The 27,343-nt window shown below is 39.4% G+C and overlaps 1 protein-coding gene across 5 annotated transcripts in view; it reads right to left on the bottom strand.

Moving 5' to 3' along the window:
• Window positions 1–27,343, bottom strand: part of LOC100642669 — a 92,442-nt gene that overhangs the window by 23,942 nt on the left and 41,157 nt on the right. For 2 of the 5 annotated variants that reach the window (XM_020867825.2, XM_048414016.1), the window contains exons 3-10: window positions 23,358–23,577; window positions 13,802–14,030; window positions 11,990–12,055; window positions 9,294–9,444; window positions 6,152–6,235; window positions 5,302–5,385; window positions 4,708–4,743; window positions 3,597–3,653 (exon numbers count right to left, since the gene is read on the bottom strand). In XM_020867825.2, the coding sequence (XP_020723484.2) occupies window positions 3,597–3,653; window positions 4,708–4,743; window positions 5,302–5,385; window positions 6,152–6,235; window positions 9,294–9,444; window positions 11,990–12,055; window positions 13,802–14,030; window positions 23,358–23,568 (918 nt within the window). In that variant the 5' untranslated portion in view covers window positions 23,569–23,577. Of the gene's footprint in view, window positions 1–3,596; window positions 3,654–4,707; window positions 4,744–5,301; window positions 5,386–6,151; window positions 6,236–9,293; window positions 9,445–11,989; window positions 12,056–13,801; window positions 14,031–19,163; window positions 19,213–23,357; window positions 23,578–27,343 lie in introns of those variants that run through there. The other 3 variants (XM_048414023.1, XM_048414017.1, XM_048414018.1) reach the window with 3 other exon arrangements.

Genomic DNA, 27,343 nt, shown 5'->3' with positions numbered 1-27,343 from the left:
AAAGAAAGTTTCACCTCACAAAGCGGTCAAGTAATTTTAAGCGCTCGCTCTTTCTATCTCTCGACAAAATACGTATAGTGACTCGTTTTAAGCAATAAAACTCTATTTATAAATAAAAAAAGTTACGATCATTGCTGTGACAAATAATTGCGTGTTACAACGATACAGAATGTTACTAAACATTATCAAGCATTTCCAATGGTATCGCGCTACTACAAGTACTACTTGTAAATAACTCAACAGTAAACTGTACTACCTGCTGCACATTTGTCTTACCGACGTACAAACTTACCACTCGCTTGGTAACTAGCAACAGACAACTCTACTTGGTTGTGTATTACCGACCGTATCTACTTAGCGCCGCATCGTCTAACTAAGTAAATACAGTCCAGATGTCATTCGAGCATTATATCGAATATACTCATTCGACGGTGAGTACCAAATTCGAATTTCAAACGTTTGAGAAAATTTGAGAGCAAATGAGAAAAGCTTGTTCTAGTATATAATAAGGAAAAGATACGTTGATTTATTCAATTCTTTACGAAAATAACGCAACCTGCAGGTGCGCTAAAAGCCTGACGAAAGCCATCAGAAATAATAAAGAATTCTATAACATCATCAATTCGCTAATAATTTTTAAAACAAGTAACTTGCAAAGCCGCGTGATACGATGATCATTAGACTGCAGATATTTATGCAAATTCATATTTTTATTATTTATAATAAAAGAATTGAAACTTGAATAAAAAATCGTTTTATCCATAAAACATTGTAAAGGCTGCTATATTTACGATATTTTATATACTTTCGCATATTATGTGCATTCTGTGCATTTTTTCACCTTCAAATTTGCCCATAAATACACTAAAATCAGCAGTCTAACGATCGTATAATGTTTTGAACTTGCATGCAATAACTTCGACTTCTACATGACGAAGATTGAATTTGCAAGAGATTAGCACAACGAGGTCGTGCTTGGAATTTCATACGGACAACAAAATCTATTTACATGTGTGACGTGTCGCGAATAGAACTGCAAATCGGCAACGCGTTGCAACGAGTGCAGTTAGTCATCGCGAGCGCAGCCGAATGAAAACAACTTTGCCAGTCGCGACAGAGGCGTAATACCGTTCTCTGTCGGTTTTCCCAATGAACCGAAAGAGAACTAGCTGGGGGAGACTCGAACCATTCGACGGCTCGATCCTCGCTGTAACGAGTGTTCGGGCCAAGTAACGGTAAACGCCATATCGCGTCGCTTTTATATATTGTCCTATTCATAGTGCGCTCACTCTCGAACGTACATATTTTTTATTTCTCTCTCTCTTTCTCTTTCCCTCTAAACAATCATTTGTAATTCCCAAGTACGATCTCTGATCATCGAATTAGAGAACACACGCGAGAATTTCAATTCTTTAATTACAATATCCCATATACACGCTATACTGAACAAGACGCGCATCATTTCGTTCGAGAACTTTTTTTCTATTTATACTTCACTTTTACTCGAGACATTTTTCGTTAATGAATTCCATCGAATATCTCTGCAAGACTTTTAGAATATCAGATGTTTCGAGCAAATATAAAGGCTACGATAAATGCTAATGAGATTACGATACACGCGAGAGATAGCAAAAAGTCGGACATTACGTTTAACGTCCAGCAATCAGTTGTTTATCGATATACGGGCAAGCATTGATTTATCTTATTGAAAAATGAAACCTTTTCGTTAACGAATCTTGATTTATATACGACCGCTACCAATGTTTTTGAAATAATTATAAAAGAAATTTATTCATGCCTATTTCATTGGTTGGCAGAAATTTATAACAAACAATCCTGTTCCAATTCCATCGAATCCTACATGGAATATATCGATTGACAAAACCGCTGCAAGCTTTTCGAATAACACGTACGACACGTTAGTAATGAACAAATCTCGCTGCCAAAATTCAACTTTTCATTTCACAGGATAATATGAATAGTAAAAATGAAAATTCTTCGTGTGCTCCATATTCGACGCTTACGCCTCGAGAATCTAATCACTTTCAAACGCTTCTCGGATATTCAATTTCGAATATTCACGTTCAGACAGCTTTTCTTCGTTCCCTCGCTCTCTTTTTGCTTTTTCTTTTTTCACCGTGTCAGACGCAACACGTAGCGGCGCTTTAAATGGTTCGCAGATATGTAGGCTGCCACTACGAGCGAGCAAATGCGCTTAAAAGTAAACGACTGAATCGGATAAAACCTAACCCACTTCTTTTAACGCGGCACACGTTCCTGGAAGCGTTTTCCGCGGTGGAGGCGGTCGGGTTCGATTTATATGCGGGTACCGGGCATTGTTTTAACGGTTTGTCGTGTGTCGCGAACTAGACAATAAGAGCAGAGATTCACGATGGAACAGCCGGAAATAATAGCGGTATGGCACGCGGGGAAGCGGAGCAAGTCCAACGTGAGAGACGCGCGGAACAACGAGAACTCCCGTAAAAGGCACTTAAAACATTCTGTCAGCGAGCGCTGTGTGGTTTCGTTCGCAGAAACGATTTTATTTCGTTCACAGAGAGACGCGAATATCAGCGATGGGATTGAATCTGATGTAACTATTATTACAGCAGATGAACGAAGCGATATGTCGTGCTTTTCTATTTTTTATAAAAAATTAATTGTTAAATGTAGTACATTGTCGATTAATCCCCAATGTCTGCAAATTAATCGATTTTCCAACTAAATACGCGTTTTTCCATCATCTTGGCAATTTTAGAAATATCGTGTAACTTATACCTATAGCTTCTATAGAACTTTGTCGACTGTGTCTTTGAAACTTTGAACCAAACACGGTCCTTTTATTTTTGTCTATTTTATATTAAAATATTCCTTCGTAGTTACAAGGTAACACGAAAATGAAAAATATCAACAAGAACGTAATATCGTGGCTTTTTCCGGCGATTTTCATACTTATACGGATCCCTTTAATAATCGAATTACCACTGACTCGCTCATAGAATCTTTTTATAGCTATGTCATGTGCGCGCTGACTAATGTTAACTACAATCTGTCTACAATCTACAAAAAATATCACAGTTATGTCAAGAAGTATAACTGTTTTAAGATTTACGCGTAAGAATGGAACGCGCACGAACGTAACGAAAGTTTTCTATGAGCTACTACGTTTGCGACGTTCCCGGACCTATCGCCAACGAAAACCGCGCAGTCGGTTACTTTACAATTTCGTTGTTTAAAGATCTGCCTAATGGAACGCTGCCCAGTAGCACGCGAAAAATTGCTTTCGACGCTTCTCTCCCCGGCCCTCGATTCGTTTCGTCGTTCATTTGGAACGTTCCGCGCTATCGGCGAAAACGTTTTTCCAAGTCGTTGGCGCCGTAAAGATGAAAAACACGAAGCTACGTGAGAAAAAAACCGACAAAAATCAACGGTTCTCTATCGGTCACCATTCGCCACCTGTTGCCCGCTGAAATTCACTGCCTGATACTGATTTACGATTCGACTATTAATGGAATATCCCGTCTGCCTTTCGCAGTTGGCGCACCAAGACGAATGGCCGGACCGATCGAGATATCCCCGGAATTAAGAAGACTCACCTTCGCTTGATTTTCTTCTCCGTTCTTATTCTGCTTCTCGAAGCCGATGAAACGATTCTGGAAATCGAGAGAATCGGAAATTAACGTCACAGCCACACCCAGGAAATATAGTACAGAGGATCGTAGCGAATCAATTGATTACGCTAATATCAACAATAAATATCAGGACACAAGATAACAAAAGGCACGGTATTCCCCTTCGTGCGATAAATTTTACGATATTAAAATTATAACAGCTTTATAACAAATAGCTTAACGTGATTTTTTTAACGTATATTCTTGCTTAAAAAATTTCATATAAACGAAACACTCTATATGTTTTATAATGCAAAATTCTAAGAACAAATGAAAAAAAGGAAAGAAAGAAAAGATTTGTCTATTTCCCGGTAAATGTAACGAATGTGTGTCCTAATATTTATGACCAATAACGCAAGTATTGTCCTGACGGTGTGATCGAAAGTCGAATAAATCAACTACGCACTAAATTACACGTCGTTATTTTATTTTGTTTTTTTTTTTTTTCTTAGCAAAATAGCGAACCGACAATTTCCGTCGATGTTATCTAAATATTCCGGTGTCGTGGTCACACATGAAAATGACGTAACGAATGAAAGTATATAATGACGAGTCTCGAATGTCACCGGTGTCGTATCTCTGAAACTCTCAGCAGAGAAAGTTCTTCACCGCGCACTTCCTCCTTACCGCTGTTATCTGTTTCCCAAAATTCGAGACGACCGAATTTAAGAACCGTATTTTGTTCAGCAATTTCCTCAGCGGTTTGCCACGCATGTCGGCCATGTTATATCGTCAGTTTTCCATACGCGAGTTACTTCACCGGTAAACTTTCATACTTTCGACGGATCTCAAGAGACACGAATTCGATCGTTTCTTATTTGACACGGATCGCGAAATCGAGCGTTTCCTGTTCGACACAAATCGCGACTGCGATCCGTCGAATAAATAACGACCTGCGCGAACGCTTCGCAGTACAGGAAGCTCGTTCGCAAGTTGACAAGCGCACATCGCGTACGCGACTAATCACCGAACCGCTAAAGCGCTATGCGATCACACCGATACTCAGAACGAAAAGTGTTCATCGTTGCTATCTTACCTCGGCGGTTTCCTGCTGATAACGTTCACCGACAGCCTGAAACGCAAAAACCAAGTGTGACACGAGATACGACAAATGGTAAGGAACAGTACACGCGGAATCTAATCCTTCGTTGTATCGGCGAATTTTTTCTTACAACTATCTGCCTTGCGATTGGATATCGTTTATCACATCACGCTATTGTTGCAAACAATTACATATTGTTTCATCGTAGCTAGAGATCCGCAAAAGTAAAATATAATTGAAAAAGCAGATTCACAAACGGTAGGGAAAAAGCTGTGATGGATTTGAAAAATATATAAAATCTCGTTGTACGAAGGATCGCTCAGGGTCTTAATCAATTTTTGTTGCCCTCGTTCTCATCTTTTACCGCAACGACTTTCTTTCCGGTCTTACTTTCATATCGAGATAAAAGCTCGCGGAAAAATTGGTGTCTGCCGCGGACGAGGTCGATGAACGAGTAAAAGTTCCAACCCTTCCCTCTCCTACGACCATCTTTTTTATTATCTTCTTTTCTTTTTCTTTTATTTTGGTCCCTTTCTTTGTTCTTTTTTCTTTCCTTTATCAGATCTAATATGACGTCTCGATACTCACGTGTATGGTGCTCGTGGTATCCGAGGAGGTCGCCGAGGCTAGCTGATTCCGGTTCTCTATGACCGTCTTTATTTGCTCGAGCACCTGCAAAGGAACCGCATGCACACTCGGTAATTATCCACTATGCTACCCGTAATTATCGTTTCTGTAAACCCCATGGCCTAGATTTCAACGCTGGCGTCTCTATTAAAACGTTGGGGAAAAAAGGAACCTCTTTCAGGACCATTTCTGCTTTAACTAACGCTTTTACGGAATTTTCTCTTTCTTTCGTTTCTTTTCGTCTCATCCCGTTCTTCGTTTCAACAACGAACATTTACTTATTTATCGAGGATCAAACGTTCGGGTAAAAGATATTCCTACTTTCATCTTTCTTTCTTTCGTTCAGCTTTGTTACGTGTTCCACTGAAATTTATTTTCACGATTAAGTATTGGAATGATATTTTCTTTTTTTCACTTTCTTTTATAACTGAAAACAACAGAGGAAAAACACGATGAGTCACATTTTTTATTTTTTTTTTTTTTAAAGAAACAATTTTAAAATTCAGTAGAATATTGCCAATTGGTCTCGTGTTTGTCTAACTTTTGCATAATTAAAAAAAAATATTGCTTATCATGATATTCAAATATGCATTGAGAAACATTAAAACAACGTAAGTTTCAACAACTAATATTCTGGGTTTTTTCCTTTTTCATATTAAAAACATCCCTTTTTATCACGCGACCTGCATATTTTCCTTCGATCTGCATTCGTATTCGTTTACCGATAGAAACTTACGCGGTGATCAATCGTACGAAAAAGAGATATTCATGGGATTTCAATGTCCGTGTCAGAAAATGTAAGAAAAATTACCCGAAGAGATATCCTGTGCCTCTGCACGACGTGTTGATTGTACTCCTTGTGCTCGATCTCGTTGCTCTTTCTCGTTTGCCTCCGCTGTAAAATAAAGAAAGAAATGCAACGCCACGGTCACGACACGCTGTGCTGCTTCCACGTGTCACACAGTTTTCCATGAACGCGAAAACAATATTCGTGACTTTCCTCGAGTATCAGAACGGAACGCGAGCGCGGGCGCCGCTTTTTCTCTTCGCGTGGAGCGCGAGTAGAAAGGATCTGCTCGATGTTTCTACGCTCCGGTCCTGAGGAGCTTCCGTGCGCAAAACGTTCGCTCCTCGCTTTCGAACGAGATAGAAATTTTACTCGCGGTCTGTAAATTTGCAAATGTACAGATATCGTCAAAGAGCTAATTCTCAAGAAATATTTTACGGGTGGCTTCAGCACACCGAAATATTAAAAAAGATTTGTATAAACGTATGCCCTATTTGTCTTTGTCTTCGAGTTACAGCGAATTTTACATAAAGACACCAGCAAAAATTTGGTTTAAAGGGGAGATTCTCGCGTGACGACAATAAAAACGAGTGATTTTTATAAATCTTTTTTAACTATCTAACTATTTCAACTATCTATGAGACCAAAATTTTTTTAAACGTAAATACATAGTTTTAAGGTACAAATGTAACTTCTTTATTTCAGTTCTTCTTACTGTTTAACAACTTTTTAAACTGCAAGGTTTGATAACTTTTTAAAGAATGCGTAGGAATAATGATGAACAATAGCTGATACATTAATAATAAGTAATAAATGAACCTCTTTGTTTCTAAGTGATAATCTTGTGACAATTTTTTTAAAGTACGGACTAGAATGTGGTTTGAAGACGTATCGGTTATCGTTAGTTGCGTAATTTACAAATCGAAGATACTAGCGTTAATGTCTCTCGTACCACCTGTGCCATAAGTCATATTTATGCTTGTCAGTATACGAAGGTAAAGATAAATAAACAAAGGAAAATGTAAATGAATGATGAGACTGTGCACACAAACATTTATCTTCGAATGTAAATAAACATCGGTGACGGTGATAAACAAGCCACGAAAGTAAATAAACAACTTGTAAATGTACACAAACGGAAAAAATGTTGTTTCTATATTCTGATCGTGTTACATTATCCAACATCAAAATTACAGTCAAAGAGTTAATTGTACGTGTGAATGATAATTACTAATTGTACAACAGAGTTGAAGAAACTTTCCTGGATATACGAGAGCGAAACACGTTTTCATTCCACATTGTGAACATACAAAGACACGGATTTTATTGCACGAATATATTCATTTGCAACAATAAACAGGAAAAAATACGCTCGAACAGCGATTGATTGGAAACTATTCTTCGCTGTGGGCGGAAGAGCGAATCTCGTGAGTCGCGTATAAGCAAGCACGCGACGGCAATTAGCAAACAAAGCACAAGTCAACGCGTTATAAATCGTCGGCCGTGGAATCTCGGTCGATCACCGGGCCGCAACGACGATAATGAATTATTTGTTCGGCGAGTCGCGCGATCTAGCACGCCTACGCTCGGCAAGCGTAGCAAACCAAGAAAAAGAATATACATCGATGCAAAGCACACACAGCCACGTCTCTGTACAGTGGCTCGTCAAAGTATGGCTCATAAGCATTTCTTCACCTATAGAAACTTCTTACGAACATATATTAGGTTGTCCGAAAAGTGTCTTTCTTTCGCAAACAGACAGTTTTTATTTTTTACAACAGTGCACGCGAAACCAAGTCTGTGAAAAGTAGCGGTGTTTATCTCAACAGAAGAAAATGGATCGTGCGTAATTCGACAAAATAATACAAAACAAAAAATGTTGTGAGTCTATTATTTCCTCATAAAACGAAATAAACTTTTCGGACAACCCAATACATTGGGCACATTTATCCGTATTATGAATTTGCTATATGTATACATTTTGCTTTCAATTTTGACAAATATAACAGCGACGGTCGTATCTCGTTACAACGCTGATCAAATTTCGAAATGTTTTATACAACGTACATAAAACATACAAGAAATTTCTTTTATGGTAAACAGTCAAATACTTTCATGAGCCACTGTATATTCTTGACCAAGGATTTTCGCTTTTCCGTGGCACATTGCACTCGCCGTGTCACGATTCCTTCATAAATAATTCAACACTCCGTTTTCGTATTTCGGTGCTCGATTTAGACGCCGAAGTTCACGGTCGAACGCGTCGAAATCCGTGCGAGAAATCATCGAACGGCTTTGTCCTCGTTTAGCGAGCATCGTTAATCAGCATTAAAGTGCAGGATCGCAGGAAATCGAAGCAGGTTGGTCGATGTTATGTCCCCACGTGCATAGCAAATTTTTTCAACTAATAAACAATTCTCGTTTGTAAAAAGGTTTGTTTCCCTTCGCTCCCTCTTGCTTTGCATCTTGCTGTATCAAAGTACGATATACAAATGAGTTTGGAATTACAAAAGATATAATATTATTACGCAGTCGAGAAGCAATGCCGCTGAGACGAAAATAAGAAAACTGTGCATCTTTGATCGGTTAAGTTGAAAAGAATTATGCGTTAAGGGGTTAAGGATACGAAACGTTAGTCACAGCGTGAGAGCACGCGGCGAGGAAATTGGAAGACGAGTCACGAGCCGATCCTGGACATGTGTAACCGCCTTAACTCGATTCACGCGTGCCTAGAATGCCTGCCTTGGCATTATGCTCATTGGATAACGAGAATAACGCCTCCTTCGCGTCTCTGTTTATCATTCTCCGCTCTAGTCAGAGGAATTACAACAATCACCGTGAATCAAGTCCGATGCGATTGTTTCCAAACGGTGAACGTGTTACGTCTCAACGAGACTGGTACAGATTTTTTCCTCTGATATCGCCCGTTTTAAATACGATCGGCATACTTGATTACTATCTGTACCTACGCGGAATTTCACCGCAGGTTTTCACTAGTTTTCACTATTCGAGAAATGAAATTGAGAGTCGATCAACTTGGCTTCCAAGACGCTCGTAGCATTCGAAACGCATGCGTTAAGCTGTTCAACGATCTTTTTTAACGTTTGCTCTTCTGGTCGTCGTTTTTTTTCGAATTCAGTAGCTCGTAAATAAAGAAGGTACTAACCTCGAGGGTAGCTAGGCTGGCCAGCGACGAGAGAGGTCGAGTGTGAGGAACTTCTCCGGGGAAAACGCTGTCGTGCGAAACGGACAATTTTACGGCTCCTCCTCGTAGTTTCACAAACGAATCCTCCATGCCCGTCCTCCTGAGGAACACGCTAAAAAAACAGAGGCAAAAAGACGCCATTGAACGGAAAACGGGAAATTGGCTTGCTCGTCGTTTGGGCTAAAAGAAAAGCGGCATGGTATTACAGATCAAGGATATTCATTTACAGGCAGCTTTTTACTCAGGAGCATAAAATAGTAAAGAAAAGAAAAAAAACTATGTTTAGAAATAAAATAGAAATGAAATGTAACGATAACTGCATTCTAGAATGACTCTCGTTCGATACAACTGGAACTTTTGAACTTTGAACTCTGGCTTTCTTTCAGCTCTTGGAACTGAGAACGATGGTTCGTTCAAGTCTCTCTTGCGTCCCACTCATTCCGCATTTTTATACAGTCCGCGGCCATCAAATTAGCAAACCAAATTATTCTCGGTTAGGCAACTTATTACTAAATAAGATTATAATTTATACGTAATTATTAATTTCTAACTATACCATGGTAAGGAGCGAAATTACAGAATTCCGCCAATCGAAGAATATCTCGATACTCTTATTACCAAGCAATTCATTTCGCATGAACGCTTAAATATGTCTGAAGTCTGCTGAAATCACTTGTGCACTCATCCCAGAACGTCATATTACCATAATTACCGCGGAAGAAAAAAAAAGCCGAGTACGACGTATCATTAAGGCCAGAGGAGAAATAGAAATTATCAACGTGTACAACATCTTAATGATTAATTAATAAAACGTTAGACTTCGTTTACTCTACTGAATTTTACCAAAAAAAAAAAAGAAAAGAAAAATTAAAATACGTTGGAAATCTTGACTGGTACTAATTCGATCGCCAAGCACCGTAAATCCCGCACATTACACGTTCTTACGTTTTGCTCGTTTAATACAGAACAAAATAACGAGAACTGTACCTGATAATCAAATTATAATGATACGATAATTGAATTTTTCAGTGACTCTCGCTCGACACGACTCGATTCTCTCTAACTCTGACTCTCGCTCTTAACACTTCAACGATTTGCACAAAATTCCCTCGTTTCTCGGTCATACTGCGTAACAAATAATCTTACCACGTAATTGCGATCAAATTTCAATGCGCATGTTTTTAATGTAGCTTCTATATAACCAGTGATAATCTAGCATAAATATTCGTTCGGTTCTCAATCGCGTGCTAGCGTCTTCTAGTCGCGACTCAGCTGCAGCCTGTCGGATAATCTAGCGGCAAGCAGCGAATGGCAACTGCTTTTTCGCGGATCTCGCGTGTACACGCAATTATAAAACTCGAGGATCAAAAGGTCGATCATACAACAACGTGAATCGATCGAATCAACCCGACGCGAAATCATTCGCGGATCATTACAATTCGGATTGAGAAGGTTATGGCATAACAGTCAGCGTCTTGGTTTAAAGTGACTTTGATCGAGTTATCCGCGGGACGGTCGCAATCGAATTACGAAAATAAAGGATAGTAGGTCAGCAAGGTATCGCGCGGCGCGTGTAAGCACGCGTATTGCGAATTAACACGCGAACCATCGCGATCTTCCGTACCGCTAAATTGTACAGAAAAGCAAAACTCGAGCACAGCTCGAACCAGGCCAAGGATATTGACTCGCGGTTAACTTTTCTTCCTGCCGGCGAATCGGTTGCGAAACGCAAGCGCCACCAACTCGGCGAACGTCGCCGAACGAGCCATCAGTGATATTTCCCTTTTGATTCCGCTGTTCTCCTTGGGTCTATACGTATGTGTAAAATAAAGATTGAAATTGAAATAAAAATTATACTTCGGTATTTTTAAATATTCTTGTTTTTGTATTCGAGGTGTTTGAAGTTTACCTTAAGTACTTCTAAACTCTTCTTTTCGTTATTTCTAGTTTAAGGTACTACTTCATTAGGTACTTTGTATTTATTTCTTAAGAACGAAGGGTTTCTAAATTTGAAAGAGAATGATCGTTTACAGTGGATCAGTGTGCACTATGATCGTTTTCAATGGAGTCTATTTGACCATGCTAAGTATTTAATATATCGTGTCATAAGTTTATTTTCAGAAAAATATGTATTTTTCAAGACTCAACATTTTGATATAATGTATTTTATATTCAATAATTATTTTATAGCTTGGGACAATTAGAGGGTCGTTTTGATTGTTACGTTGCTCTACACCCACTACTTGCGTTTGCACATTATTCTTCGACGGTTGTTCGAAAGTTAATTTTTATTGCAATATTCGTACGAATAACATGTCAATCTCTTAGAATTTCTTTACTTGTATTTGCTTGGTCGATGGAATTATATCGTTCATAGTTACCATTCCTTCATCGTTTCTAGCGATCGTTATGAAATATTTAAATATCCATAAATATAATATTCTCAAGTGCTTTTGTCGATTGAGTTAGCATCATGGCTTGAAGAGATCCAAAACTCGAAGAATAAATGAAGAGAACAGCACAGGATTATACAACAAACAAGCCAATTACGAAGGTGATAAGAGCCAGGCAAGCGGCAAAGCTGCTGAGCGACGATAAAAGAGAAGAAGCTACTAAACGAATAGATTCAAAAGGAATTTTCTGTCGATGATATTTACTGTTTGAAGGAGCGGTGCGACTTGGAGGATGTCGTTAACCTGCACCTTCTCGATGCGGTTTGCCCGCTGAAATGGTAACAATGCGATACAACTCGATTTTCTCTATCTTTGTTCCGGCTGCCTTTAAATAAAGACAAACGACTGTAATTAATCCTTTGCGCTTAGACTACCGACTCGAAGCTTATTCGTCGATACTCGAACACAGCTATATCTCGCATCTGTACCATTTGCAATTTGTAGAATTGCTATTCTGTGAAATATAGAGCCCATCGAAACCTGAACTATAACCTGGAAGCGAACGATCGTTTCGACGCTGTTACGAATCGACCTGTAGCCATAAAACTCGTACAGTGGCCACAGAAAATTATGTCTTTATAAAAAAAAATATATGAAACAGATTACTAAAACGATATGATATAAATAGTATGAAACAATATAAAAATAATATAAAAGTAGACTTTTCAATACAAATATTTTCATGATAATTACACATTTACAAAGCGGACGATCTGCTGAGACATGTAATAGAAGAATGTGAAATAACGGGAGGATCAAAGGACATAGGAAAAACGCTAAATGAGACGGGAGAAGGTCTAACAGAACTGAAAGCAATAATAGAGAAGAGAAGGAAACGAAGCAAACGACAGGAAGGATTCACAGTAAGGAGACTAAAGTCCAAAGTTGCAATAGTTTTTAGTCATTAGTGTTTAATTTGTAATTCCTAGTGTTAGTTTTTAGAGATAGAATAATGGGAGTGCAATAGAATAGAGTGAAAAGGAGGGAGGGTAGGCATATAAGAAGAGAAATAGACATAAGAAATGTAAAGCTGAAAGTTCGTCCAAAGCCGAAAGGCACGGATAAAGCAATAATAAATAAAAATAGATAAAGCGGACGATCTGGTCGATTTTAATATCCTTGAGATTTAGTGCCAAGGTCTGCATTCTGAACAACTTCTCCCTATACATGTTACAGTCGCTCGGTTTTACTTGCTGATATATTCGCAAAGGTTTCCGTTTCGACGACAGTATGATTTTGATGATCGAATAGTCGCTTTTTTTAATATCTTTGCTGAAGTGTCTCCAATTACAAATAGCAATAAATAGTATAAACTTTAGTATGAACTGTATCTGTCTTACTATTTAAAATCTTAACTTATTTTAGCGATAACAGTGAATAATTATCTAACTGAAATTAATCAGTCGATTGAATCTGATCCATTGATTTTTCTTTCTTATGTGAATTAAATAAGATTATCGAAAGTGAGTTAGATTTGGTTATAATATAATCAAATTATACAAAAGTATGCCAGTTCTGTGCCAAAGTGAAGTGTAATCGTAACGTGAATTGAACTGAAGTTTTTTTGCGAATATCTCGGAAATTAAGGCCGAGCGACGGTAACGCGCATAGGGAAAAGTTGCTCAGAATGTACGCCTTGACAACATATTTCAAGGTCGTTGAAATCGGCGAGGTCGTCCGCTTCGTAAATAATTACGATTTTCACTTTTACGCGGTGAAATATTTAAGAGGTCCTGTCCATGTTCATGAAATTTACAGTAAGCCTTTCTTACTAAGTAAATCTTTCTCAATGCTGATTTTTCAACTGCCAAACCTAACTCTCTGTAACGTTATATAAGCAGCTACTTCTTCTTGCATCGTTCAAACAAAACTTCGTATTTCATTCAGCTGAGCTGAAATTCCAAGCGCAAAGAATTAACAGTTACCTAACGCGAAAGAACACGAATTACCAGCGTATCTCGACGATCAGAATGAGAATAAAGAACAAGAAATTAGGCAACAAGTGGCAAAACTCACCTGTCTCGATCGCACGAGTCCGTGAGTAGCTCGCTAGCGCTCCTGCTGCGAGCCTCTTCGGGACGTCCCGCAGGATGTCTGTCGGTGATGTCTTCCCTCGGAAGTCGTACAAGTTCCGCATCTCGATCAACATGGCTGGCGACCACTCGAGCATCCGCAGGTCCTCGACTTTTACGCCGAAAGATTCTCCTGAGGCCACGAAGCGGATGGAAGCGGCGCTTCTTTGGCTCTGTGGAGACCAAAGGTACGTATACGGCAAATGTATTTCTTGCGACTGGGCGAAGCCATGAATTTAAAATAAAATTTATTTAAAGACGTTTCTAGATGGACAGACTTTTATTAATTGTTACCTGTCGACTACAAAGTGAGATTAATTCACAGAAAAATTAATTCACGTTCATCGTATGTATATTAATTGCTTAAATTTTATTTAATCTTTCCAATTGTTTTTGTAATTTACTTAATCTTATGTTAAAACAGTAGGCGAGGTTTCATTTTGAACAATTTAATGATTTTAAGTTGTACGAAGGTGTATACAAAAATTAAATTAATCATATATTTCGTACACATTAATCGATGTACTTATTTTCTTTTTTCTTTTTTTGGCTTTGTACAATAAGGTTTGAAACTTCTCGTGTCCATGGAAACAATTGGTTTAGGAAATATTTTGACTCTAGCGTTGTAAGATTTAGCGCGTGAAAGGAAAAACGCAAAGTAATACTTCCCTACGTTTTCTTGTTATCCTACTGCTGTTTTCCTACTGCTTTGTATTGCTTGGGTAGAGATGATATATTGCAGTCGTAAATTAAAGCTTTAAGAAGGAACATCCATCGATGCTTACTCGCATTCAGAATCGTACACTGAAGAAGCAATTTCAATCTTCGACTACGGAAGTTATTTCGTATTAGAATCATCGGAACGTTTTGTCACAAGATTCACATATTACATGTTCAAAGTATGTACTTCCATGTTCATCGCTGATTTTATGATCGCACTATATCGTTTTCACCTAGTACTTACACATTACAATCTTCATGGTGGAAACATTACACGTGCGATCATCGTACAAAATCGTAAAGAACCAGCCAATTAGCCGGGCCGATCTCGCATGAACTTTCTCTTTGGCGATTGCGTAACAAGCGTCGCGTCGCGATGTTTGCGCTCAGACTCGAGCGGATTCGAGCGAACCTGTTATCAATGGGAAGTGAAAACCTGGCAGCTCGATCGAGAGAAACGAATCCCTCGTCGCGTGCAAGTTTCTCTCGATTAGAAACCACTGTTCCCGGTCATTTTTCTGATTGCTTTTATTTTTTGCCCCCTTCGATGAAATTGCCTCTGGATTAGCGGATAATTCGTTCGAGCACTCGTGATGAATAGACCGCGGATGTTTCTCAAGATTCATATTTTTACGATGATTAGAATAATCGTTTAGAGATCTAGTCTCTAGTATAATATCCAGACTGCGAGATATTCGCGTAGAACGAGACTTTTTAAGGGTTTTCGAGGTCACTGAAGACGAAAACAACGGTCGTTTTTCACGGAAATAAAGCGTAACAAATTTCGGTCAACCTGTTAATGCCTGGCATCCTGGTGGAATTTGATGAAATCTTTTTTAAGATATGGCACTTTTAACATACTATACGGCTTGTTCTATACGTATTTGAATCGCGAGTGCCGGATTAGTTTTGTGGAATTTTTTATTTTCCAGAGAGTGGTGAACGGTAAGCGGTAAAATTGGCATCTGGAGCATTGGCATTGGCTGCGTTATCGCTTGTTTTGCCGTTTACCGCTGTGTATGATCACGTATGGTCATACGCGTATTTTTACAGTTATGGCCAAATGTTCATAAGCCCGAATTTCCAAAATCGTTTATTTCCGCGAGAAACAAACCTTATCTTCGGTATTAGCGACCTAAAATGTCTTCGAAGAAACACATTCGGATGAAAAGTTTTTCTGTTCGGATACTACATTTTATTCGACATTTATTTCTCTGCCACTTTGAGATTCGTTATCCTGCTAAATTTTGTACTCTCTCTTTCTCCATATATAGTATTTTGCAGTGACTAAAACAAATTAAAAATTGTCGGTACCAAGATTACAAAACAGAGTGAATGCTATAATTTTCAATTAAATTATTTTAAATATTCGAGGTTTCCGATATGTGTAACTTCTACAAGATACCATGGCAACCATTAGGATAGACCGAGGCGAATCGGATCACAGAGCGAATCGGATCAACGACTTAAAACGATGGCGATATAACAAAAATGAACTGAATTCTTGTTTTGATCCGATTCACCTCGTATCTACGTAAAGTAAAAGTTTTAATTTATAACCTGATCGATCTCCCGTTTCTGTGCATTTAAGTATCACAGAAATACACAAATATTCAAAATCTAGTGGTGAGTCGAAGAAAATCGGACAACAAGCGAGTTCGACTGAAAGCAAACAGATAATCACACCGAACTGCGTTCCTATGTACGTACAAGAGCTTATCGATCGAAGCTTTGTGGATCGCTGTCTATCTCACAGATAATCCCTCTACTAAAAGCAGAACATCGGTCTTTAACGGATGAATCACGTTGAAAGGGAACCGTATTTCCCCGCGTGTCCTACTTTACGTTAACCTCGCGACAATTTTCACGCTACGTGCCGGCGGGCAGAGAAAATCGGATTTCCACGGAACGTTTCCTGACTCGACGTGGGTGACCCATTCTAACGCTTCCCAAACTATTCCAACGTTTATCATAGAAAAATTTTATGTGTTACGCTATACAACGATAAACTCGTCTTAAATGTCTCTAAACTGTCTCTTGAGCGTCGTCGTTCTATGTTTGATCTATCGTTCGCTTGAAGACAACGCGTTCGATGATCCTGTTATTCGTCCTAAACTTGTTTCTTCCTTTGGACTTGAACTAATCACATTTTGATCAGTTTTAAGACACGAATGCTTACTACGTGAGAGACAGCATAGGACTTTCCATGATCGATTTAACTGCTTCAATCGTACATTTATTAACGTCGATAATTTTGTACAGGTTTCTTAATCTTTTTTGTTCACATGCTAATTTCAGACCAAAGTTATTTCTACTTTTAGTATCCTACAATGTTTCCCTTTGATTGTATTTTTTTTTATTTGTACTCTAAAGGATTTTTACCCGTCAATCTTGATGATTAATGAAAAGTCACGCGTATATTGCGCGCACGTATGTATATCGTGCAAAACTTGCATAACCAAATGGTAGATGCTAAGACATAATTATTAAAAAATGATAAATTCTTTATACGTACGTGTATCTGAACCTTGCACAGCTACACAACATTGTAATAGATTAATCGTGTACTTGACAATCAAGAACAAACTATCACGTTTCATATAAGATCAGTTGATATGTGATATACGTTTTTAGATTTATTTCATATTTTATCAATATAATCACGACTCTGGTGCCTCGTTACGATATCAATGATATCAGCAAAATTTTAAAATTTTTCGTATGTGTAGCACACATAACGTATTCGTAAAAGTTGTATTTGAATAATTTCGTGGGCTAAGTCGCTGACATATATATAATATAGAAAAATAATAAAAAGTACGGTATAATAAAATATATTCGTTCTTTCGAGAGCGTATTATTTTTTCGAGATGAACGGATCGAGAATTCTCTTCTGCAACTCTGACACTTGAAGACGACGACGACAGGTTATCGGGTAGCGACAACGGGATGCTGGATAAGCAAATAATACGAGTCCTTGAGAACCGTGTGGCACTCGTTAACGCACGGATGCCTTTTAATTGCGGAGTATCGGGAGAAAGGGTCGCGACAAAGAGGCGAAGGCAAGGTGAAAGTGAAAAAAATCCGGGGGACGAGGACTGCACCGGCGCAAAGCGAGACCACGTTTTGAATCGTCGAAAAGGCACGAAGAATAGGATCAGAAGTGGAGGGTGCGATTCAGAGGGTTAACCGCGACACCCTCTGTTCGTCCTCAGTCCTCCACGATTAAAAGCCACACGCAACGCACGGAAACTGCCTGGCTATGTCTTTCCTCTCGAGACCCGAGTCTCACCAAAGTCGTTTCGACAAAGGGTTGCTGCTTTTTTCTTTTCGACAAATCCACTCGACAACCGCACGCCCCTCTAGACACGCAATTTCCTTGCGATACACATCGTCTAAATTCGCGATCGCGAAATCACGGCGAATTGGCACGAATGTAGGCGTTACGCGTATGTATATGTATGTATATGAGCGTAAATTCGTAGTAGAAAGGAAGGCTGATTTAAAGATTAAGATTCCAAGGTTTGAAATAGAACGAAAATAAAAAAAAAAGACGAACTTGTTGAATTTTACAAATTTTTTTTAAGCGATAATCTCAATAGGTAGAAGCTATGGGTTTTATAACAAACGATTAGTTTTAACGTTTATTATTGCGGAAGCTTATCTATTTACGTTATCTGACTTTATTCGTAGCACGAATCTAGGCCCACGAATATCTTCAATATTTTGCTGATTGCGAAGTATTTTATTGACATTTTCATAACGATATATAGGATGACACGGTTAGCAAGAACAAGATAACATTGCCGGAGCATATAACTGGAACAACTTCGATCACTCTACTTATCTAAACTTCACTTTTATTGCAAAGAAATCTTAATTAGTACGCGGTTAAATATACTCTTGATGAATGAATCAGTTATCTGAACGTGAATTCAAGTTACATAAATGAAAAGCCATATGTAGTGAATCAATGAACTTCTGTTATACGAACTTTTTGTTTTCCGACGAATTCAAGTAAATGAAGTTCTCTGTAAAGAATGATTTTAGTGAAAAATATTTGAAACGAATGTGGAATGGTTTCGTAGAGGGCATAATCTGATATGATTAATCTTTTTCTGTGGACACATAGAAGACACACGAAAATCAGGCTTGTTTATTTTTTGATAATATTATTTATCTTTTACAGTGTAAATCTATAGCTCGTCGTTCTCTATAAAAATGTATCAGTCTGTTTACATAAAAATATCACTAGTTTAGGATGTGTAAATTACATTGCTTTAAATAAATGTTACATTGAAATTGAAATATCTTCTAAACCGATATATCTTTTTTATGGAAATTGTTGCGTCGTTTACCACAATAAAAGACATATGATTTTTCATTAAAGAAGAAATAAAACAGTGGTTGATCTTTATGTGTCATTTACGTATTGATGTTCAGAGAAAACTAATTACGTCAAATTACGTTCCTCTATAAAACTATGCAACTTCTATTTCAAACATTTCTAACTAAAATCGTTACTTACAAAAGAATCGAAGTGGTTACAGTTATGTGTTCCTGAATATAGGCAACATGCAAGTTACCAAAGAGGTCTGCGAAATCCTCGTAGAATTGCATCCAGGTAAATTTTCCAAGTTATTGTAAATCGCGCATAACGGTATAAACCTTACTAACTTGACAATTCGATAACATAGAACCATCGTTAAGATAAGGTAACCACCGATAAGATACGCTTCTGCTATATGATATCCTATCTATTAGTCCTTATAAGGTAAAAATCAACCGATAATCGCGTTTTTCCATACCCATATTGAAGAAATGATTTATTTTTCGTTCAGCGATTTAACACGTTTCTCTCGTGTCTTTTGTTTTGTCTCATAAGCCGTGACATTTAATTTTTGTTTGTGTTGAGTTGTGGGCTACGTCGATACACGCGTATCGTGAAAATGTGGCCCATTAACTCTTTGAATGTGTAGTCAATGATATGAGTAATACGTTAAATATCCGAAAAGCAATTCTGTGTTGTGCAATTCTTGTGTTTAACGAAAAAGTATCTTGTACAGGTACACGGTCACCGCTGTATGTAACGCGATAGTACAGTCAGGTTTTCTATGATAAGTATTCAAATACTTTCATGAACTACTGTATAACGACTCCATCGAACGTTATCAGCGCGTGTCGTCTCGGGACAACCGCATCTCCGCGAGAATTTCACTCGGCAATTACGCGACGCTTCGATCCCAAGCTGTCACCTTTTTTGTGCGCTTTCACGCGCGCGTGACCGTTTTAATCTATTCCAGCATACTGGTAAACGAGCAGGAAAGTCGCGAATAGTATCTGCGCATAATTGGAAATCCTATAATTCTTGGGTAAGCTCCGCGCCACGGAGTAACTTAATACGCGCGTTCGAGTGGCCATTCATTCCGCGATTGGCCATGGCCTAGTTACGCCGATTCTGTAAATAACCGTGTGCGTGTTCTTGCACAATATCGACTGGCCACCACCTTCCTTTACCAAATTTCCCACTCGATTCAACGTCTCGATTGCACTCGCCAACAACTTCTACCCGAACAAAGTTTAAAAAGTAAGGTTGCAAGGAAACTCGATACTTTTCTCTTAATAGGTACACGTTGTAGTTCTACGGATCAGATATCGTCCACATCGAATAACATTCGAGGGTACAAGGCACAATGTATTGGTGGCGAAGTTTAAGCAAAAATTCGAAGAAAATGTATTTTTTGTATTTTATTGAACGACGTATTAGTTTGACGTATACGCGATGTTTGGTTGAAACTGAAATTCGATAAGCCAAATTATCACGAAAGCTGCATTTTAGGAGAGAGTAAAGATATCCTCTACTCCAACTGAATATTTTTTTGCTGTACCTGGAAAAAAGAAATCGTAACGATTCCATTCCAAGATTCGTTGAAATTTGCGATCGTCATATTTTTCAACGTTGCAATGTACGGAGTTGATCAACGTGTCTTCTGAGCAACTCAAATACGCTTGAGATATCAAAGCTGCCTTCTTATTGCTGAAAATGTTTCGGTTGTCAATAACTCTATGAAAAATTGCCGAACAATCAAAAGGGAACGTTGATCGCAAAAAAAAAAACGGCCGGCTGTTTCGCATGTACTTGACACTCTCTGCGAGTATATTCTTCACGCATCAGCTACTGCGACATCGCTCAACCGTGAAAAATAGCGTCACGCGCGAATCGCACGACGTAGCCTGTGTCTGTAGCCAATAAAAACAGCTGTTTTCTACGTTCTCCGGATAGAACCGAAGCAACGGTGTACCACGGCCGTTTACGTAACCACGGTTTGCCTAATTTCGACTTCGAATCGACCGGATAATCCGCAGGCGTTTTATACGTTGCACGAGTCCGCTGATCTCGTTTCACCGACTCGTCAATCACTTTACAGTCATCGTGCGCCTATATTTCAGCTTTGGACAGCTAAAACTCGTTTGATTCTAAATGCGAGAGACTTCTAGTTGCAAGAACGGAGGAATTCTTTTGGAAGAGATAAGTACAAGAGACAATTAAACGAATCGCGTTGGATAGTCGAGTTCTAGTCTTTTTTAATATTTGCTATGTTTAAATTGATAATCGCAACGGATTAAAAAATCTTGCGCCTTTTAAATTTATGAAACAGAGACAAATTTTGTAATAATCGAACTATTTGATTAAAAAATACACTCGATAACTACGGTGCTTGCTGTATGGAAAACTGGAACACGAATTGTGGTGTAATTATCTTCTCTGCAGGTGATCGTATAGAACCATCGTATAATATATTTCTTTCAACGGAATTATAATTTTTAACGCATTAATCGACGCAATTCGCAACTATATGTTTGCCATAAATCTACAGAACGTTCTCCAGGAAGTTTTTTAATTTCAAAATGAAATGAATATTAATTAACTGCGCGTGTCACAAGGAAAACTAAATTATACAACGTTCTGAAGGTTTCATTAGAGATATATCTCACCGCGGCTTGTGTTTAATAACAGCAAGTGTCTCGCGACTCATGGGCGGAAGTCGCGTTTAAAAAGAAATTCCCTTCAGTAATCATGGTATTACGATACACGACGATGATCGATCGCGTGCAAGCCATCTCGGGCGGGATTTAGAAAACACGCGAAAAGTTTCTGCTGGAGCAGAAAGATGGTGGGATTAAGGTGAAAGTTTCCGGTAAGAGATTTCTGGTTCCGTTGAACGGCTGAGCGTGCTCCGAGAATGAGAATAATGGACACGGTCGCAACGAGTTATTAAAGGGTAATCCAGCAGAGTGCCCTTTATTCATTGTCGTTGGAGGAACGTGACTTCGTTGCCGTTACTCGGGACGTTGCGTTTCCGAGTGGGACCAACGACCTCTTTATTTTCATTAGCCTCCGGTAGATTACGAGGCTCCGGGGTAGATTAACTCGTAAGTTAATATCTCAATCGGCCGCGTGATTAGCGATTAACTTAAACTGCGTTTTCGAAACGCTGCGGGCTTGCCTCGCTTTTACCGTTTCCGTCTCGCGATTCAATACGCTTTTCGTTTAACTCGCGTTCGTTTCTATTTTCGTCGAATATCGAATCCAATCTTTACTTCCGCGATGAAGTTTCATAGAACTCGAATGGCGAACCTGAATTGCCACTGTGAAAAATAAGCAAATTGTCTGTATATTTTTGTGCCACGATATATGTGGATATCGAGTTTATCTTCTAGTTGAACGGTTTAATTATTTTATACAACTTTTCTTTGTTTTGGCAATATAGAAAGAAACGAATCGTTTAAGGGTCATTATAGTTAGCGATTCAAGCGTAACATTAAAAGAACTACAACTTTTTACGCAATTTGTGCTTAAATGAAATCGAGCATTGCTTACAATATGCTCATTTTAAGCGTACTACTTGAAGGTGTCGTGTAATTTATGGATGATAATGAAAATGTACAATATTTGTCGATGTACGATGGAATAAAGGTTGCTCGTGTTCCTCGGATAAATCGCCGACAAAATTGTGAAATCGATAGGACAGTCGAGCGGCACCGCGGAGAATGTACCGTTTACGTAAATCCGTTTTTCATAGCACGGCTCGTTTCGCCGCGACGCGACGTTGTAATCCACGTCTGAGACCTTGAAAATACGATCTTCGAGTGAAACGTCGTTTTCCGAATGCTACCGTCTAGACCGTAGCCGTGAGCACGCAATTTTACCTTAATTTATCCTACCAAACATTCGTCGCAATGCTTCGATCGATCGAGAGTTTTCAATTTTCAGTATCACCTACCGCATGATACCTAGTCAACAAATTTTGAAAGTCCTACGGAAGTTCATTTTTACCTTCCCATTGAGAAATAATCAAACAGCTCTGTTGCGTGAATTTTTCCATTCTAAAGCTAACAATTTTCTATAAATTTGAAATAATGAAACTATACAAATAAAGTTACTACCCGAAGAAGTGGATTAAATCACGCAAAAATTACTTTAATTAAATGTATCCAGAAAATAACCGGGCAATTTTGTTGCACGAATTTTTCAGTTTTGAAACTGACAATTTCTATAAAATTGGAATAACGGAGCTACAGCAATTACTCATTGGAAAAGTGTATTAAAACGTGTAAAAATTACGTCGATTAAATATACGACGTTTGAAGAAAGCTACACGCCGTTAAAATTTTATTTACAAACCGAGATAAAATTTCCATATGCACCAAGCTAATATTTAAACCGATTTAAACTAACTCTAGTCACTAAATAAATAGAATTAGTAATGTAAACGAACCTTTTGGCAGCGGATCGACGCTGTTCTGTGCCGAGTACTCGCCGAGGCCGTGCGTTCGATGATGTTGATTCTGATGATTTTGCGGCGGGGGCGACGCTTCCCTGACGCAGCCCATCAATGTCAGGGCACCTCCGACCCCTCCCCCGCCGCCACCACTACCTCCTCCTCCCCCGCCGCCGCCTCCACCTCCGGTGGCGGTGCTCGTCGACATCCTGCTGGTCTGAAACACCCCGAAGAACCATGTCGCCACGTAAGACTCTGTGACACGCTGATACCATGCTGTGAGAAACGAATTCTCCGCCCTTTTCCAGCTCTTCCAGCCATCCATCCTCCTGTCTTTCGTTTTCCACGATCGGCCGAATTTTTTCTCGCTCGAGCACGCTCCCGCACTATTTCCGCCGCCCCCCGAAGCACCACTGATCTCACAAGCGGCGCGCGTACGAGGCAAATATGCCGAGACAATTTCGGGATATCGATCTGTACCAGCTGACCTTAGTCTCCGTTCATACCGACCTTGCACAATGCCTCGTTACCATATCCACGCGCTCTGCTCGGCGACCGGTTCCCCCGGGAACGTACAAGTCTCGAATTCGTTGCTCAACCACCGAGCACGCGTCTCTTCTCTTTTTCATTCGCGTAATATTATCCCGCTCTATCATAAGCGAAAACGAACCAACGTTAACCTAACCCTAGCCGTGGAGAATTGAAAGAAACAGTTCGTGTGAACTCGGATACGTTCGTTCGGTCGTTTCGTAACTACCAACGTCGTTACATCGTCTCGAACGTCAATCTAACGATCCGCCCTATGACACACTATTATGTCACTGCGTCCACTGCGTTTCACTTTCCTCTGTCACGGCTCGTCTTCGTGTTTCACGATACAAGGTCACAGGTCGTGCCTCCGTTCAACCTGTCAAGACCAAAAATGCCAACGAGAGGCCGGTTGAACGCTTTGAAGTATCCAGACGAAGCTCGTTGACGAACTTCGAGGACGGGGTACTCAGCTTCCTGACCGATTTTCCGTTCACGGCGGGCAAGAAAAGGGCGAGAAGCGGAGACGGGTCATGGAAGCGTCGCACGCTCCTCACTGTCACATCGTGGTGATCCCTCTTTCCTCTCCCTCGTGTTTCTTGGTGCGTGTCGTTGTAGGCTTAGGTTCCTCGTCTGCGCGGTACACTCTCACGGAGAGACGAATAGCCGGTGCAGCCTCTGCGTGTCGACAGAACGACACTCTTTCTCTCTCCCTCTCTCTCTCTTTCTGTAGCAATGGGTCAGGAGATGGTCTCCATGGTAACTGCAGCTAGCGAGGGGTGCAGGGGCGGCGGTATCGTGCATCGATTGCACCCTCGGCTGCCGGATGACCCTGACCTTCGCACAGCTGACGACCACGTCGGATCCGCGTGCAGCGCCGCGGGATGTGCAAGGTTGTCGGGCGAAATTATCGTTGCCGGTTCTCGTTAAGGTATCGTTACGGGCTTGCGTTACACCTTTTATGGTGAGCCTTTTAAATCCCCCAGCGCGGGACCGCTGCATCCGCGTTTCTCTTCTCTTCGCTTCTGGTATCCTCCGCTTCGACCGTGGGTCGAGCTTGACCGCGAGGACGATGGTAGTGTCACGGTGACCCGGAAATAGGTGCGGCATTGATGACACGGTGACGGTTTCCACGTGTTACCTTAAGGTCGTGTTGTTTCACAGTGACGGTAACTGATATGTTTCTGACAGTGACTTGATTATTCTAATTGTTGGAGTAGACGGTATACGCGTAGTATTCTGAATAGAACCATGTCTTGGATATTTTATGCTTTCTATTGTTTATATCTCTTTTATGTACTACTAGCTAAAGATTTAGAATTCGAAACGGCAGAACGTATTTTTCTCGTGTGATGTTCGCCTTCTTTCAAATTTTCGAAATATTCCTCGTAATGATGCGACATCAGAGATATTAAAATTTTGCTCGTCTCAATAGTTACAATAGTTAGAAACTTTGTCAACTTATCGGCTATGTTTAAAAGACTTCTGTGCACCTGACAAACTGTTCTCATTTCCAATTACGTCATATTGAAATTCTGCCGTTTATTCACAAAGCGATATTAGAATTTGAAAACCAACGAAAATTTTGTTCTTTGTGTTTCCCTTCAGTGATTTTCGTTTCTTCACGCAGGGCGAGAGAAACGTAAGCTTTAAGGGATTAAACCTTTGCGCGATATCTGATCTTCCTAAGGCAACGAAGGGTGGATATGTTTACCGAGCTTCCTTTGAGCTTTTGTAAATCGTCAGTTTTGCCTGCGGAATAGCGCCCGTCCGTTGAAACATGATTTGTTTGCGGAGCAGCTGATAAAGGTTAAAGGCTAAGCGCTCTTTGTCATCCAACCATCGTTTTCTACAAAGGATGACGTTTAAAATTTCACTGGATCGATCTTGTATTTTTAACTTTTTTTCGCCTTCGAATTAGCTTCGATAAAGCGTCCACATTGAAATTGATACTCAGATTGACTCGTTCACATTGTTACGAGTCTATGGATAGCTGATGAGGTGAAAGTGTCGACGCTTTTATGCAAGCGTTTACAATGAAAGAGCAGCAAAGGCTTGCTAACGTTAATCGAGCTAGATTCGTTAGATAAAGTCAGGAGATTGCCACGACCTTGACATAGCTGCCATGAACTATGTCGCCGATGCAACGACTTTAACACTTGGTATTAGCGTCACCCGCTTTGATTAAAGCGCAACCCACACCAAGATTCGGGGCTGCCCGACATTGTTCCGTCCTCTCTCTCTCATACTCATACTCTCTCACATTCACTTATACGTTAGCCGTAAAGAGTCAACGATCTTCCTTTTCCTTAACCTGTTGACCGAGGAGGATGAATTAACTCGTTACTTTAATACTAATTTCTTGGAATTTCACGCACCGATAAACACCTTTGGGTATTTCACGAACACAATACTAACAGTGTGATTCTAGTATAGCGCTATTAATATTACTTAATTCATTTTTTAAATGTACATCTGATACTTGTCATTACATTGAAATACCGAAATGTTTAAGCAATTTCGGTACTATAATGTAATTAAATTTAATTTATTTGCTCTGGTTAATGGGATGGACCCTTTCATACAAATATTACGAGTGGCAGTCACGCAAGTGAAACAATATACGTAACGTGAGTAAAATTAAACGAGGAGCTGGATAATTACGCGGAGTAACATGATGATACAAATAACGAACGAAATCAGAATAATAGTAATAATTTTGATAATAATAAAAGTAAAAAATGATAATACGCACCAGTGGCAACGAAAATTGATAATTATAGTAAAATAATAACAAAAGTAACAGTAGTACGTATTATAATAATAGCACAATTTATAGAAGAGTGTGAGATAACGTGGAATAGAGTAAAAGAAAAGAAAAGAAGAAACGAGAGAAAGAGAGAATATTTCTAATTCGTAATAAAATATTATATATATATTCCAAACCAATCTCTTGAAACCTGTTCCGCACGAAGAGGAATAGAAATTAAAATTCTCCTATTGCACCATGATCTAAGCTATAAGAGTTCAGAAGGTTAATACACTCACGTTTGTTTCTATCTTCTATGGTGTAAGTTTAGCACGCATTGGATATTTTTAACCAATTTAACTAGTTTGACTAGCCGTTAACTTTCCTATTTGAAAAAAAAAAAAAAACGAAAACCACAGTTTCCTCCGATAAAACGATACTTTCGTTCGTGTCTGATTCAGTCAACCATTTACACGTCCTAATGACGATACATTTTTTCCAAATACGAGCCACGAAAGTTTTCGAGCGATCGTAGAAACAAAAGTTTCTCGAAGCTGGCACGGCGATCGCCGTCAAGGAATTTTTCATTATTAATTCTTTATTAATTAACCTTGACACAGACTTTCGATTCGCCTCCTACGTCTCGCCGAGTAACTCGCGTCGAACCGTTCGTTACAACGTCGCTCGTAATTACAGTTTTCGGGGA

The sequence above is a fragment of the Bombus terrestris genome, chromosome 2 (genome assembly GCF_910591885.1).
Source record: "Bombus terrestris chromosome 2, iyBomTerr1.2, whole genome shotgun sequence".
NCBI lineage: Eukaryota > Metazoa > Arthropoda > Insecta > Hymenoptera > Apidae > Bombus > Bombus terrestris.
The sequence above is the reverse complement of the archived record's forward strand: the minus strand, read 5'-3'. Positions and strand labels throughout refer to the sequence as shown.